This window comes from Clarias gariepinus, chromosome 1 (genome assembly GCF_024256425.1).
Source record: "Clarias gariepinus isolate MV-2021 ecotype Netherlands chromosome 1, CGAR_prim_01v2, whole genome shotgun sequence".
Lineage (NCBI taxonomy): Eukaryota > Metazoa > Chordata > Actinopteri > Siluriformes > Clariidae > Clarias > Clarias gariepinus.
The window spans coordinates 37,802,762-37,819,913 of record NC_071100.1 but is presented as its reverse complement, the minus strand read 5'-3'; the positions used below and the strand labels follow the sequence as shown (position 1 = coordinate 37,819,913).

At 39.2% G+C, this 17,152-nt stretch overlaps 1 protein-coding gene across 30 annotated transcripts in view; it reads left to right on the top strand.

Moving 5' to 3' along the window:
- scrib (scribble planar cell polarity protein) overlaps nt 1–17,152 on the top strand; it is a 91,496-nt gene that overhangs the window by 56,159 nt on the left and 18,185 nt on the right. For 21 of the 30 annotated variants that reach the window (XM_053511835.1, XM_053511991.1, XM_053510674.1 and 18 more), the window contains exons 14-29: nt 130–303; nt 1,419–1,841; nt 4,752–4,814; nt 9,233–9,322; nt 9,421–9,498; nt 9,948–10,277; nt 12,523–12,603; nt 13,855–14,100; nt 14,572–14,682; nt 14,771–14,947; nt 15,074–15,190; nt 15,273–15,461; nt 15,584–15,703; nt 15,806–15,862; nt 16,294–16,350; nt 16,565–16,645. In XM_053511835.1, coding sequence (XP_053367810.1) covers nt 130–303; nt 1,419–1,841; nt 4,752–4,814; nt 9,233–9,322; nt 9,421–9,498; nt 9,948–10,277; nt 12,523–12,603; nt 13,855–14,100; nt 14,572–14,682; nt 14,771–14,947; nt 15,074–15,190; nt 15,273–15,461; nt 15,584–15,703; nt 15,806–15,862; nt 16,294–16,350; nt 16,565–16,645 — 2,394 coding nt within the window. The remainder of the gene's footprint in view (nt 1–129; nt 304–1,418; nt 1,842–4,751; nt 4,815–9,232; nt 9,323–9,420; nt 9,499–9,947; nt 10,278–12,522; nt 12,604–13,854; nt 14,101–14,571; nt 14,683–14,770; nt 14,948–15,073; nt 15,191–15,272; nt 15,462–15,583; nt 15,704–15,805; nt 15,863–16,293; nt 16,351–16,564; nt 16,646–17,152) is intronic. The other 9 variants (XM_053511914.1, XM_053511757.1, XM_053511267.1 and 6 more) reach the window with 3 other exon arrangements.

Sequence of the window (17,152 nt, the reverse complement as noted above, 5' to 3'; positions counted from 1 at the left end):
TTTCCCGTAATATTTATATTTAGAGCGTATTACAGAAGCAGGCCTTATTGTGCATTACCGAAGACATTAGTGTGGAAAGTTTTCAGTCAGCAGTCTGTTTGAAATTGACTATTTATTGATTGTTTACAGGAGAAACGTATGAGTGGATTGTCCAATCAGAGCCATGACTCCCAGGTCTCTAACAGCACTGCCTCGGCTAACTCTCATGAAGAGGCGCGGAAAGTAAACGGCATTGAGGCAGAGCATGTTGGAAGGCATGAGCACGAACAGGAAGATGAGGACGATGAAGCAGAATACACTGAGGTATTAATGGAACGCGCCTCTCACTGTCCAGTTCATTAGGAACACCTGTACATCTGCTCATCCTTAATTAATCAGTCGATTATCTGTCGACAGGACGTTGCTTACAGTCATTCCAATGCAGGTCAAGAATTCAATAATCCAATATTAGTATGAGGGGAAAAATGTAATCTGTGACCTGGTACTTTATCCCAAACTGGGTGAATAATAACAAAAATTAGGAATGGGAATCACCAGGGATCACCTGATACGATATTATCTCAATACCAGGGTGCCGATTTGTTTTGTGTTGCGATTCTATAAGTATCATGACTTTATAAATTTTAGCCTGTGCATGAACAGTTTAGATTAACACCAACCACCTTAAATTCAAACATACTGTATTGCGAGCAGAATTCGATCCGGAAACGTGCTTGTATATCAAAGCGAATTTCCCCCATAATGGAAAAAAAAGAAATAATGGAAACTCAGACGATATATATAGCTGTAGGAATGGAGACTTTTGTGGATTTTGCCCTTCTCGCACTGCCACAGCCCTTTTAACCTTGTTTTCTTTCCGGAGGCTGTTGTTGCAGAACAGTCACTACTCTTGAACACAAAACAATAAAAAATGCTTCACACGCACGCACATACACACATGGTCAAAATGTTATAGTTAACAGTACACAAATGCATGGACGTTGACAACACGGGTGACGCACGCTTACTGAGACAGATCATGGGAGATTATTACCACAATGAGGGGTAAAATTGTAATCTGTTTAGGCATGGATCACCTGGGATCACCTGATTACCCACAATCCCACAGCACAAGAGAGAGAAGAATCACTGGCTCAGTTGTAATCACGTGATGCGCGACAGACAAAGCGCATACGTACTATAGTACTCGTAAATCACGACCTCGCTTGTTTATCAAGCTTATTGAAAACTTATGCTCGTCTTGCAGACCAGGTTATTCGCAATCCAAGGTTCCACTGTAATGATTTAAAGAAACATTGATTTTTGGAGTCGATGCATGATTCGCCACACAAAAGAATTACCGTAAAATAATTTTTCCATTTAAAAATATTTTAAATGTAAAAATGTTTAAAATTTCTATGGCTTTCTGACCCTTCCAGCCCACTGTGCACTTTGCTGAGGAGCCCATTATCCGCGGCGGTGATGAAGACGACGACGATGAAAACGATGATGACGAGGATGGTGAGCGTAGCGACGACGAGGCCCGCTCGGCTCCTTTCCCTGCTGAGAAACAGCGCCTCATCCGCAAAGACACGCCACACTACAAGAAGCACTTCAAGATCACCAAACTGCCCAAACCCGAGGCCGTAGCCGCGTTACTAGAGGGCTTCAGCTCTGACGCCCAAACATCAGCCTCACGAATACCCACCGATGAGAAAGATGGAGGGGGGGACGAAGAAGAAGACGACGATGAGGAAGAGGAGGGAACATCAGTAAACACTCCTCTGTTACGGAGACTGGAAGCTGCAGAGCAAGAGGACAGCAGGCTGAGTCAGGTGAACAGCTCGCTGCAGCCAGTGAAGGTAAGTCTACTCCGGCTCAGGACTGACAGAACAGACGGGAGAGTGTTTCTCTGAGCATGCAGTAGAGGTCCGAGGTAGAGGTTCGGTGAAGACAAGAAAGGTCACGTCTCATAATAACATACTTCACTCCTTCGATGCAGCATAGAACACATTTGTTATATATATATATATATATATATATATATATATATATATTTTTTTTATAAAGAGCCAACCTTCAAATACTACTTAGGACGGATGTATGCAAGATTTGTGTATCCAAGGCAAAGAAAATGCTTTAGAGCGTGTTACGTGAAAAATGTGTAAATGCATTATTAATATAAAGAATTATTTTTATATTGCAAACTTTCACTCTGTAGTCCTTGGATTAACAGGCCTGGTTTTGTGTAGGCAACACTGAAACACAACACTTTTCTTGTTAGGCTGACAGATTAGGGATCTCGAGTCACAACACCTCTTTCTTTTGCCCTTCCACACACGCTTTACCTTCAAACACTTTGCCACGCCCCTTTCGAGCACTGCCTCCACCCACCCCATGCTCTGCTGTTCCTCATCATAATTTGCCATCTACCCCCCTCCCTACACACTTCTTTCCAGGAAATCACATGGCTTTTTCACAAGTGTTTTGGGTGAAAGGCAGTTCATTTCATAAAAATTCACTGATAACATTCAATTACATTTTCAAATAACGCATTTGAATGAATCCATGATGCTTAACTGAGCTGTTTTTTCTCCCTTCATAGCTATGTGAAACGCTTCCTGGGCCCCTGATCCTGTCTTAATTCAGTTGCTAATACTAGCTAATAGACATTTGGTTTTGGTGTAAATCACCACTCACTTTTATTATTAACAAAAGCTGGAAGTGCAGTATAGCACTTACTATACTTACAGTTAAGTTTAATTGACAGTTTCAACACAAATTAAAATCTTGTGTGTTTATTTATGCATAGTATTATCAGAGATATAGGAAATCTAGATGCTGTGTTACCTGTTGATTATTACTGTCGTCATTCATTTTCGACCTACGGCATTAGCAGGGGATTAAATCCCTCGTAAACCTTCGAGACATGGACCAATTTGTGTTTTCCCATCTCTAGTTACCTGTAGGGGTTTAATCTAATAAATATAACTGATCTAATCTCTAATCAATAATCGATAGAAGAACCGGTTAAATTTTTTTTTTAACCGGTAATGTTTTGCATTATATTTCTCGGTTGATCATGCATCTGTTAATTCATAAAATGTGTTGGTGTTTTTTTTTATTAACAATTATTAATGATTAATCGATAAATGGTTGTTTAATACCCTGTTCAACCATCAGTTAAGAAAACTGCATCCCCAGTAGACCGATGTCTTAACAAATTTGCTTTGAAAAAGGCAGCATACTGTATGTTTGGTGTATCTGTAATGCAAATGTACAGTGAACAAAAGACCAAGCATTTTAGCATTTTGCTGCTGTTTAAATTTAATAACACAAAAAAGAAAAAGAAAAAGAAAATAATAATAGTAACTGAATGAAAAGTTAGGCTAGAGATCTCTCAGAACAGGCCAGCACCCACTTACCTCTCAGGTCTAATCACAACCCGCACTGCACCATGTTTCCTCCGATCCTTCAGCACTGCTCGAACAGTCCCACCATCTTTTAGGGATCAAGGAAGACCTGCATCCAGATTGTTTTGTGTTCTGGCAATCTTTAACCAATGACTAAAGACTTATCTGTTTCAGTCAGTGTTTAAATTATGGTACATACAGTAGTTAGTAACCCAATAACCAGCATAAGGATCCAACTATATTATTGGAAACTATAAATTACTTTTGTAAGTTGCGTTTTTGGTTAAGCCAAAGGCCTAAAAATGTAAATAAATGGTCCTTTTTAATCCATACTAAATAAATCAGCAATAACACAATTGCTTCAAGTATTTTAGAAAAACACAAAATACAAAGATAATACCTGCTGTTCTGTCAGCATTTTTCTGCATGTTTATTTTGAAATAAATTTCGTTAAAAAACTATCGTCCCGGGAAAAGTCCTTTCTATGAACAGAGCAGTGCGCAACCATCACAGTATCGACATTTCCTCTATCTAATGGGATCAGGGACCCAGAAAGTGTGTGTGTGGGTATGTGAGATGTCTGCTTATTTGTAGATGGTGTGATTTGTTTTTTGGTGTGTGGGACATTGTGTGTTACTGTTGATGCCAAATTAATGTGTATATTTTCTTCCCTGCTTTCTGTATGACCTTAAAATGTGAGAATTTGAAGACCGCAGTGCACACGTCCCTGACTGCTGTTACCTAATGAACTGTGATCAAGCTCAAATTTTAAACTTAATTTAGCTTGAAATTATCTTTACGTTACTTATTAATAGCTGTTCAACTTCGAACAGAAGACGTATTGATTTTTTATGCTTTAGAAAGCAAGATCAGCAGTTTGATCTAAAATCAGTGTGACTGCATTAATCTGAAGTAAAATAGGTGGAATTTTTCAATTTTTCAACAGACAAAAATATGCTGGGCGATCAAGTTCTTGATGCATGATATATTAAATGCAGTATTTTTATTCTGCACTGCTTCATTACAGCTGTAGAAATTGATTGGATCGAAGGAGGAAATATAATAATAATAATCTCAATATTCAGTAATCTAGAGAAATCGCCCAGTCCAGTCAGACCAATTTGACACAACAACTGTTGCTGCTCTCCTTGTTGTTTGTGCGTGTGTGTTATTGAGGGGTGCTTCAAAGTCCATGTGTAAAGTGTGATTATATGTGTCTGGGTGAAGTGTTACTTTTCTTTTTCATTCTTTTGATTTGGGTTGTCCCGGAGGAAGCGAGTGCTGATGAATTTAAAATTTTTCGGTTTTATTTTGGCCTCACTAATCCGCATGCCCTCTTGCTGGTTCCTATCCTAACAGGGGGTGTCATTTGATCAAGTCAATAATCTGCTGATTGAGCCTGCTCGAATTGAGGAGGAAGAGGTCTGTACCTACTCTCTCCATCCAGCTGTGTCTCTCTCTCTCTCTCTCTCTCTCCCGCTCCCTCTCTTTTCCTTATTTTTCTCCCTTGCTCAATTTCACTGGAGGGGAAGAAACAGACCGCTGGATAATTGAGGCCAATGACTAGGAAATTGCTAATCATCACTCAACACATAAGCCACAAATATGATGGAACCCTGTTTGAAAGACTGCAATTAGCGTTAAGTGTCATCTCAAATGCCTAATCTTGTCTATATAATAAAAAATTTTTTCCATTGTAGATTAAATCTTTCATTAACTTTTTAAACCAGGGTTCCATGATACCTGTGGCTTGCATGTTTCCTTGTGTGTTTGTCACTTCTTTCCCTTCCGTCTCTCACTCATTCGTCAGAATCTGTGGCCCAGAAACAAGCACTGTTAAGGCACTGTAATATAGACATCATCTTTAGCACCGTTCTACAGGCATGTTAGCTTGACTGAGGCAATGTTTTAATTACTTGAGTGTAAAAAAAAATTAATAAAAAATGTAAATAGCATGACAGTACAGTATTCTTGTAAGAGGACCTTGAACTCGTACATGTTTCATACATTCAAAGGTATTCAGACCCCGTTATGGTTACATCGTTCTTTCTTTATTAATATTCTACTGGCCATATTTTTATTTATTTATTTCTTATTATTTATTTTGTCAAATTGAGTCGTTTATGACTAAAAATAAACCACATTTGCACAAACATTCAGACTCTTCGTTGGAACAGAGAGGCGATGATTCATTATTTTAAGGAATTATTTCCATTGCCTTTTGCAGAACCTCAGTGGTCCCCCGACTGTGGATGACTCTTTATTGATTAGGTGTAGGCGATTTAAAAGGTTTATTTCTGTAAACAATCAGATGTTTTACAAAAAAAAAGAGACCAAGCATAAAAAAAATTCCGGTCCATCCTCATTAAAACGTCCTCTCTCAAACCTGTGACAAAAGCAATAAAAGATCGTTTCGCTTTAAGTAATTAAAATACTGTTATACTTTGTGATGATAATTCTTACTATAATGAGAAAATTCACTACAGTGTTTATCGTTTTAAATCCTCCTGTCCATCACACATATTTTATTTCACTGTAATTTTTTTAACTCCTGTGAGGATCTTGTTTTACTCTGTTGACACTTTTGAAAATGTTTTTAAACAAGTAAATTTAAATTTAGTTTTAAGATTCTTAAAAAAATAATCTAAGACATCTTATCTAATTTAAATAACAAAATCTGACTCTCGCCATGAATATAGCCGTAGAAGCTAGCATGGCTGGAAAAATTGGTACCTACTTTAATTTAAAATGGATCAATAAAGCCATAAACTCTGAAATGTGGGATTTATAAAGTCCCTGAGTGGGATTGTGTACAGCATGACCTAAGCAACAAACAGCTGGCTATTGAATCTGACAATGACCAAATTTTTAATCTAATCAGCATGTACAAGCTAAAACATTTTTAGTTTTAAAACGGATTTCACGAAACTGCTTTCTTTAATAACTAGAAGCCTCATAAATATTTATGCTTTAAGGATGTCATCTGTGTATAGTTTCTCATTTTCCTTCGCACGACATTACATCAGTAATAGCTTTAGATGCAGTTATAATCATTATAGTTGTTTAAATAGTATATTATGTATGTAATGAGTATATTTTGGTCTAAAAAAAAACCTTGCTGAAATTTTAATAAAAAAAAGTTGCAGTCCCTTCATTCATAATCAGGATCCAGATTGTTTCTGGTAAACTGCTGTTAGGTTTGCATTCTACTTTTCACCCTGAGGGTTTTTTGTGTGCCTTTAACTGAGGAGTCGGTAAACACCTGGTATATGATAAAGTGCTGCTAAGAGTTTTTCTCCTGGTAGGTTCTCCCATCTCCACACAGGTCCTCTAGAATTCTGTCAGTGATGTTTAGGGTTCTTGGTCACCTCCCTGACTAAAGCTTTCCTTCCTCAAATGTGTATGAGGTCTGCACGATTGCTGTGACCTTGTAAAAGTGGTGAAGATTCTTATAGACATGGCGACAAAGTTTATATCCATGCTATAACTTTTAGTGAGTCTAGAGATCTTTCTAATTAGTTAGTCTAGTGTAAAGGAAAAACGTCTGAATGGTGGATTGGCCTGATTTAATTATCCTGTTTTTGATACTGCGCTTTAGTTTTCCATCTCCTGAGCTAAGACATAAGGTTTTAGTTGGGACTGAGTTCCAGGGGACCCTACTTCCTAAGTCCAGAGTGTTCTTTACCTTCATCATCAGCATAGCCACTGCCGTGTAACCAACACTGTGTAATCTGTGTAAGAGACCACAGCCTGTTTTTGTTTCTTTGTCTTTCCAATTTTTTTTTTATGTTGGCAAACCTGTATACAACCATAAATATCCTAAAAAATAGGAATATTACTCTCAGCAAATGTGTAAATTGGCAGGTGTGTCAGTAATAGCTACTAACATTGAAACTCTTAACTAAAGAAATAATTGCCGCTGAAACCCTCAACACAGACCTTTTTAATAAACATCGGGAAACAATTCAAAGTGCAGCCTCAGTATTGTAGGTGCTCAATAGTGTCTTGTCTATATACTGGAGCGTTGTATTGCTAAATATTTCACCATCAGCATAAGAGCTGACCTGTTTAATAGGTTTTCGGCATTCTCCTCAAGTGCCCACTCTATCAGGTTACTAACGTACAGTATGAAAGTAAATAAGCTTAATTCTTTTTATTTATTATAATATGCAGCATGTTGTTTTTTGGGATAAAAATGTGCATCATTCATCACAGTTAGATGGCTATGATGTAACTAGTAAAAAAAAAAAAACATGGAGGGAATTGTTTCCCCCTCCCAACTTTGTTGCTTGAACTTACGCAGTTCAAAAATTATGTAATTTCAAACTTTCATCCCCACTTCCTCAAAACCCATGTCGAATACTGCATTATCCATCTGTCGTCCCGTCTAGGTTAGCTTACACTTATCATTATTGTATCACAGATCTAGCCATGACTTAATGTTGACAATCATTTTTATTTAGTCTTTTTTTTTTTATCAACTACTTCCCTTGTATTCCTCCAGAATGATTGTCAGAGCCGTTCCCACATTTCACACAAGTGTTGTCAATTAACAATGCGAGAATGTCACGCATACATATATACACACTGATCAGCCATAACATTATGATAACAGTCAGGTTAATTAAACGATATTGATCACCAACTATATATTAGTAAACTTATGACAGGGCCATGGGCACCCATACAGATCCGCCCATACCTACGGGGACTAAAGGCCAACCCGTCAAGTCTGATCCGCCAGAAAGTCAATGCAGCATAATTCTCCGAAAAAGCAAGAAAGGGTGCTATGATGGGACCAAAGACGCCCCTGTGGCACAACGAGAACCCAGAGTCTATGTAGTTTTAATGTTATGGCTGCTCAGTGCATATTTTCCCTGTATTTGTCACAGTGAGATAGGAACATTGTTAGTACGCCTGTTGGACCTTGTTTAAATTAAATGTAAAAGTTTTACTGGCCCAGAACGTCACGCTCACTTCATTACAGCACTTTTCAATCCTTTATTCTCCTTTCTTGTAGACCTCTATGTCGCTCAAGTGTAGTCTTCACGTCTATTTTGCATGATTTGCTTACCAGCATCTGTCGTGTTTGATTTAGTTTTTAATTAATTTTTATGATCAACTAACGTGCTTGATGCTTTGAAGCAGCATTGTTTTCTCACATATTAACCCACTTAGCACGTGCCCGTTTCTGTGTGTGTTATGTAGTCAATATGTTGATGTCATGTCATTGTTGTTAAGTCAGGTTAATGTTTTTTACATCTTGTTTAACCTCGTAACAAATGTTGATCCGAAGGGGCTAAATCATCAAAGGCCTGAAAGTAATTTGGTCTAGCTAGTTTCAGTTAATCGTTCTTAGTGTGTCTCAAGTAAAATCGTGACTTATTGCCTGCATTCTGCGAGGTGTCCACATGAACTGGATCAATTTGAGATGCAAAAATCCCGTTCCACCATTCAGGGCTTCCTTTCCTTGTGGAAAGGTGGATTATGTGCAAATTTTCTTTAGTTCGCTTGTCTAAATGGTTAACTTTAGGATGCTCAGTGTTCTATTCACTGACATGCACATTTTTACTTTGTGGTTACAGGAGAGTAAAAGGAAAAGGAAGTTAAACAATTCTAAATGTTTGGTTTGGATCGTCTACCACAGTGACTCAGAGTTCACTGAGCGGTTGCTCCTACTAGATAAACAAAGCTTACTATTTTAATACCATTTAGTTAAATAAAAAGTAGACATTAATCACAAGGAAGAATTTGTTCAGTCTTTAATGATTTAACCCCATGTTCGTGGAGGTAAATAAAGAGAATTTGTTGAACGTCTGACCCCTACACTTTACTCTTAGCTGGTCCTGAGCATCCTGAGACAAACTGGTGGATTAGGCATCAGTATAGCTGGGGGTAAAGGATCCACTCCTTACAAGGGAGATGATGAGGTATGTTTGTTATTAATCATTTATTTTTTTTTTTTTTACCCATTGTTTTATTTTATAATTTGCATGCCGGTTAAATTTTTGTGTTTGTTTTTCTGTAGGGTATCTTTATTTCCCGAGTGTCAGAAGAGGGACCAGCTGCACGAGCTGGGGTCAAAGTGGGAGACAAATTACTTGAGGTATTAAAAGATTTCCTGAAATAGCTTGACAACAGAGTAAAAAGACTATACATCACAATATGTATTTTTGACTTTCATCACAGGGGGGAGTTTTTTCAAAATCATTTTGAAATTTCATGGTATCTGCATTAATTTGCCATAAAATCTGATCTGATCTTCATCTAAGTCAAGGGTATTGACAAATATAATGTCCCTAAAATAATAACACAAACAATTGTTTATCTTAATTAAACACACTAATTCAGTATTTAAAACGGTAGTGGAAAAAGTAAGTGAACCCTTGGAATTAATAACTAATTTCAAATGGAAATTTCCTTGCAATTAATTAATTTCTTAATTTCTTAATTTTTCTATTTTATTTCTATTTCTAATTTAAATTTTTTTCTTGCCACTGTGGTATATACAGTGTATGTATAAAACTGACGTTGCACTGTTTGCTTTCCGTGCAGGTAAACGATGTAGATCTTCAGGGGGCAGAGCACCACACGGCGGTGGAGGCCTTGCGGAGTTCAGGAGCGGCGGTGACCATGATTGTACTGCGTGAGCGGATGGTAGAGCCTGAGAACCCTATCACCACTACACCCCTGAGACCAGAGGATGATTACTTCCCCCGGGAGAGGAGGTCCACCGGCCTTCCATTCAACCTGGAGCCTGGATCCACCGCTATTAACACGGGCCCCTGCCAACGTCTGGCCACCTGCTTAATCCGGAACGACAAGGGTTTAGGCTTCAGCATTGCGGGGGGAAAAGGCTCCACACCATATCGCACAGGAGACGTGGTAACTCAGGATCAGTACATGTATAGTTAAATTGAATGCTTGGTGGTTAATGTTCTGAGAAATGTTTATCTTTTTTGTGCTATACTATTTTTATTTATTCATTTATTTATTTATCTCTCAAGTAAGACAAAAAGTCAACTCTTGATCCAAGATCCTCTAAAAGCTCTTTTTGGCAATGCATTGCTCACACAAGTTTATTCCTCGTGTGCAATTTTTTTATTCAAAATGGTAGTGGAAAAAGTATTTAAACCCTTGGAATTAATAATTGGTTACCACCACCACAAGAAGATGAATCTTTCTCAGAACATTACCAGTGTTTTTAACAGCATACATCTGTATTTCATACATATGTTTAATTTTCTCTCTGTGATTATTTCGACATGGATGAAACATTCAACTTGTGATCTCATTTTCTTTGATGTTTCTGGTCAAAAAGCTTATCGTTTTCATGAGCACGACTTACTGCAGGGGAACCTAATTCTTTTTAGGTTTTGGATTCTTTTCAGTAAATTGTGTACAAGTCAAATCGGGAATTGTGCTTAAATTTCTCATGAACGAAGGCGAAATAAAAGCGATTGGAAAGGATCCAGCCAGTTCGGTCCAAATAAAAGCTTGTAACACACATGAACTGCATTTCCCTCTTTATGTTAGCGAAGAATTACTTTCAGTTCATTTGTTAGTCCATTTTACTGAAACTGCTCTCCCGAGTGAATATTTCATAGTGATGTTAATAAGTAAATTGCACAGGTATATGTCTGTTTACATCATATTGCCTGTAAAAGCTTTGCTTCAGCTATTCCTGCACTTCCCCTGCAACATTTTCCAGTTTATAGGTTTGTGGTGCCACCAAGGCAACAGAGATATGAATAGCAAGCCTTGACATCTGAGCACGAGCTAGTGTTTAAGGCAGGGTAGACGAGAAGGGTATTTCGGGCTCATCATACAAGTCCCACGTGTGTTACTGCCCTCTTGCTCTTCTTGCATAAATATAAATCACTAAGGTTTGAGGGGCTGTTGAAGAAGACAGCACTTGCGTGGGCGCTCAGCTTTGCTGAGTAAATGTAAGTGCTGCTTTGTGCTTGTGTTACGATCAGTATAACTAGTGGATCTGACGCATGGTTATGACTTTTTTTTAAATCTTTTTAGATGTGTTGCTTTTTTTTCTCATTTTAACCCTTTTGTAAAAATGATTACTAATATAGATTTCCATTGTGATGTGTATCTTTGATACTTCTAATTATAATTGTTTTACAGTAAAGTAGTTCATCCAGCGGTTAGAATTTAAAGCACTTAATAGCTCTTCTTGTGTTTAATAGCGTTATGGGTAATGTAGGAATCTTTGAAACGTATGCATTAGTAACACCAGTGCACTAGCACATCTGGTCAGACAGCAGCACTTTGCACAGTCAAGAGCTTCGGGGTAATATTCAAAAAGGTCCGATTTCTGTTACTTTGTGTGCGGTATAGTTGTTTGCACCAGATGGACTAGCTTGTGTGTATGTGTGTAACAGTCTGGTACCAACAACCACCCTATGACCAAAGTTTCAAAGATGTTTCATGCAAATATTCACTAAAGCTCTTAATCTGTATCTGCAGGTTTTTTTTTTTTTTTTACTGCTGTCACATAATTGGTTAATTACAGAACTAAATGAATATAAAGTTGTTACTAATAAAGTGGATTACCAGTGTGTGTATACACTACTGCTTGAAAATTTGGCAAATTTTGTTTGTTATAAGACACGTCCCAAGATCAACTGTTTAAATGAGGTTGTTGCATTTTTGCGGACGCCTTCAGCATTGCTTTACAATGTAGAAAAAAATAAAAATCAGAAAGTTAGAAAGTGGTCCCAAACCTTTAAGCAGTAGTGTACATTGTATGGTAAAATTGTCTTTGGTTCTTCCTTATCATTTGGCAGTTAACATTAAAAAGTAATATTTTACGAAAAGGTATAATTTACCATGTTGTTGATGTCACTCATACTTCCTTAGTAACAGTTTTGATCGTGATGAGGACCGTAGCTAAAACAGACGTGTCAAATGATGGACACAGTGACAAATCCGAATGCAGTTATAAGAGATATATGCGCTCTTCAATCATTCCACGTCGTACATTCGAACTTAATAGTCATGAGGTGTTGGATAATAAAAAACTAAGATTAAAAAGTGCAGCTGTGCTTAAAACTCTTGTTTGGTCTTGTTGTAATACCTTTATGGGATCTCACTGATGTTCTTCCTCCATTTTTAGGGAATCTTCATCTCTCGCATTGCTGAAGGAGGTGCAGCACATAGAGACAACATCCTTCACGTGGGAGACAGAGTCATATCAGTGAGTCAAATGCTCTCTCTCTCTCTCTCTCTCTCTCTCTCTCTTTCTCTGTGAAATCATTTCAGAAGTAAAGTCACTAATATAAAGGAAAAACCATATGTAAGATTTAATCTGCTCTGCTGAGAGTCTATTTCAGTTTTTGCATGCTCTCAAACTTCTGCCTTTTTCCCCCCTTCTTGTTTTTTGCTGAAGACGACAAATGGTTGTGTTGTAAGTGTGTAATTGTGTGCAAACCTTTGTGAATGGATTTCAGATTTCTCCTGCTCTTGATCTCTCCTTGACCTCTTTTAAAAATTCTTGCACTTCTTTCACTGTCCTCGCATGGACACTAACGCTCCCTGCTTGCCTGGTGGCGGTCACTGTGGTGACAGCGGGTTGGGCTGGGGTCCGTAGGTCAACGGGTAAGCGGTTGCTTGGGTACCGTAGCAGCAGCCGATGGTAAACGCCGATACTGAATGGTCAGCGCTGGTCTCTGTCACTGATGGTAAAGCAACCCGAAGGAGTCAGGACTATGTCAGGAGTAGTGAAATGGCCAGGACCTGCTGTTTGTATTATGATTAGATTATTTTGTTGCCTTTGCCAGTTTAAGACATCATTTGAAGAGTTATACTCTTGTGCTTAAAATCGGTAAAGGCAAAACTAAAGGTTTTAATAATTCTAACACTTGCAGGTATTAATTAGGTAGTTATGCCGGCTTATTAAATAGCTAAGTATGTGAAAGAGACTGAATGAGCATAGTTATTTTTCAACCAGGTTTTGATAAGTTTGCTGCGGTGGTTATGCTCTCCCCCTTTTGCTCGCTCTTCTTCTATCACTTCTGGTGGCTGGACCTTTTCTTGGGTTTTCACTTTTTTTTTCCCCTCCCCACACTTATTCATGCCAGCCTCTTCCCTAAACAAACTCCTGCTTTGGGCCGCATGCATGCTTATTACTGAAATCTTACAAATTATACCATAAATGAGAATGCTTAAATGATACCTCATTTTCTGGTTAACTGAGCGTGCTTAAGTGGCTCTTATTATGAACTTCATAAGTTCTGTAACATTAGTTACAACTAACGTCTGCCAAAATGTTTGTGTAAATGTATTGTCTAACAGAAAATACATGCATCTGTTAGAGAGTAAGATATGATGATGTTGATGATGATGATTAGCTCCTTAGCATGACCTGCTGCCTCCCATCTAGTCCCAGGACTTTCAAGACTGCCTTTATTCTCCGTTCACCTCCTGTGGTGTTTGACTGTCGCTTTAGATCAATGGTGTAGACATGACAGAAGCCAGACATGACCAAGCAGTAGCGCTGCTTACCGGCACTTCCCCCACCATCTCACTGCTAGTGGAGCGGGAACAAGCGAGCACGGGCGGCTCCCCGGGCCGAGCGCGCTCCCACTCGCCACCACCTCCGGAGCCCTCAGACTCACCAGAGCAAGACGAGACCGGAGATGAACGCCTGGGAAACCATCTTAGCTGTCCTATGGAGGACGAGTACCCCATAGAGGTGAATAAAAAATTAAAAAAGCAAAATGTACTTTTAGATGACAGAAAGTAAAGGTGTTTATATGTCTGAGAAATAGCACGGTTTAAAAAATGGGTTTTTATTATGGTGCCGATTGATGGCTGTTTTAGGGTTATAAAATAATGTATAAAGCCACTTTGCTTATTACTGTCAGCTGTTTTTTTCTTGGAACTTTACATAAATGCATCCCAGAGAAAATGGTGCACGGTACGAACACGTGTTTGTAAATATCTTGTGATTTACAGTTGTATGAAATTATTGTAAAAGGATTAATTTAATTAAATTTTGCTATTCGATTAGAGTGAAGCGATGTGTCTTTGAAGTGTTTCATTCAGTAGTTAAAAAAAACAAAACAAACTCAATTTGTAACCTCGAATAGAGAACAACATTCAGTGTGTTAAATGTTATAATACAATATTACTTTTCCTCACATCATATCTTGTCCAAACACAGGAAGTGATGCTGGTTAAAACAGGTGGTCCTCTGGGTCTAAGCATCGTGGGGGGCAGTGACCATGCGAGCCACCCATTCGGCATCAGTGAACCTGGAGTTTTTATTTCAAAGGTAACTCTCGCCAAGCTTTTCACCAGATGATAATATAATGTTTGTTTGCATTTTTGTTTTGTTTTAACCGACGTATTTGTGTGATTAGGTGATCCCTCATGGCTTGGCTTGTCAGAGCGGTTTACGTGTAGGTGACCGTATCCTGGAGGTAAACTCCATCGACCTGCGACACGCCACCCACCAGGAGGCCGTCAAAGCCCTGCTCTCCAACAACAAAGAGATCCGCATGCTAGTGCGCAGAGACCCCTCGCCCCCTGGCATGCAGGTGCGTACACATACTTACATCAGAGTAGATACAGCAACAGGTGAACATTCCCAGACACATTGTCATGTGGTCATTTTTGGAAAATTTTCAGCGTGGAAATTAATATGTTGTCCTCAATGTGTATAGGACATTATGATTTGCAAGCAGCCTGGAGAGAAGCTGGGCATCAGCATCCGAGGAGGAGCCAGAGGACACGCGGGCAACCCCTTCGATCCAACAGATGAAGGCATCTTCATCTCCAAGGTTAAAACAATCTTTGGTTTGTGCCATCATGCTTACTTGGACTGATGTGTCAGAGTGTAACGTATATCTGTGTTGTGTTTAGGTGAGCTCTTGCGGTGCCGCAGCACGAGATGGCCGTCTGAAAGTGGGTATGAGAATCCTGGAGGTGGGCAATCACAGTCTCCTTGGTATGACTCATACGGAGGCAGTCAGAGTCTTGCGTGGCACTGGAGATACCCTGGTTATGCTGGTGTGTGATGGCTTCGACCCCAGAAACGTCGCAGGCATGGAGGTAAATGATCATCCGAAACCCCTCCAGCTCACACACACACACACAGACGGACGTGAGACACTCAGACGTGAGACACTTTCTCTCTCTCTCTCACTCTCTCTTTCTCTCTGTTGTTTGCCCAGGCATCTCCAGGTATCATCGCAAACCCGTTCGCTGCTGGAATCGTTCGGAAGAACAGCATGGAGAGCATCTCCTCTATAGACCGAGACCTGAGCCCAGAGGAAATGGAAATCATGCAGAAGGTGAGCTGTTTGTACATCAAGTCAGTAGAACGTTTCTTAGGGCGAGTTAGGCGAGTTAGGACTGAAAAAAAAAAGGAACCATGTTGCCATTTTCTTCCAAAGGAGGTTGAGATGGTGAGAGAGACGTCTCAGTGGGAGCGGGAGGAGATGGAGAAAGTGGTGAGTGAACTCACAAACGCAGGGTTTGTCCTAGGTTTGTCATAGACGACATGGGTTAAGGACAACAGCTGTAGCTTTTTCCAAATTCCTGACAGCATACGCTTTCCTTTGTGACTTGTGCTAATGTGTATGGGTTCTGTCCTTTCTCTATCTCTCCCCCCCCCCCCCCTTTTTTTCCTAAATGGACTTGGGTGTCATTCTCACTCTCACCCTTTCATTCATTCATTTTATTAATATCTCTTTATTTTCCTCATTGCAATATTCATCCATCCCCGCCCCACATCATTTCTTTCCCCATTGTTTGAATGTGTGTATGTGTGTGTGTCCTTCCATCTGCCATTACCTTATTGTTCTACAATCTCATGCGTGTGTCACTTGTGACTGGTTACCCCCTACCCGTCTTCCTTTCCCCCCCTCCTTTTCCGCTGAAGGAGCGTATGCGCTTGGAACGTGAAGCGGCTACTCGTCTGCTCGAGGAAGAGACTGAGGTGAGGCTTTCATGCCCCTGCTGCTTTGGGATAGCCGTGGAGATTTTTTGGGCAACACTTTGTTCTGGAGTTGGCTTGCAGCTGCACATCGTCTAATTCCTTATGAAATGCTAAACTTTAGTCTCTGTGCATATGTCAGTGTGAACCACTTTTTATTGTAGCGCTTACAAAGTAGTGTACGATAATGTTGTTTTATTTGTCTTTTTTTCTGCAGAGCATGAGCACTGGACCTCTGAAACTTGACTACAAAACACTGGCAGCTCTTCCCACAACCAGCCTCCAGAGAGTCAATCGGGTGAGTCCGAGACCGTCGCAGTTTCCATACAGCACCGTTTCCCCGATCAATTTTCAATTAAATTTAGTTTTATTTGTATAGTGCTTTTAACAATGAAAATTGATTTAAAGCAGCTTTACGAAATCAAAGGAAAATTATGGAAATGTGTATGAATCATAATGCTTAGATTGTCCCCTGATGAGCCGTTTAAAAAAAAAAAAAAACGTTTTTAAAATCAAATGATTAAATTCATGTGAACTGCTGCATACTATTGTGATTGACCCTCTTTACCTTGTATTGTGGTTCAGAACTGTGGAAGTGTGATTTCAAAATAGCAGCTTGTACTTATGCACTAAAAAAATGGGAATGTATTCTAATAAAATGTTTTTTTCAGCAGTACTAGGAAAACCAAACCTTAACAAATCTAATCGTATATGATGAAACATTTAGCCTAAGGCTCTGTGGTACTGGTCAGAAGGTTGGGGATTCAAGGCCCTGCACCATTAAACTGCCACTGGCCTTCTTAAC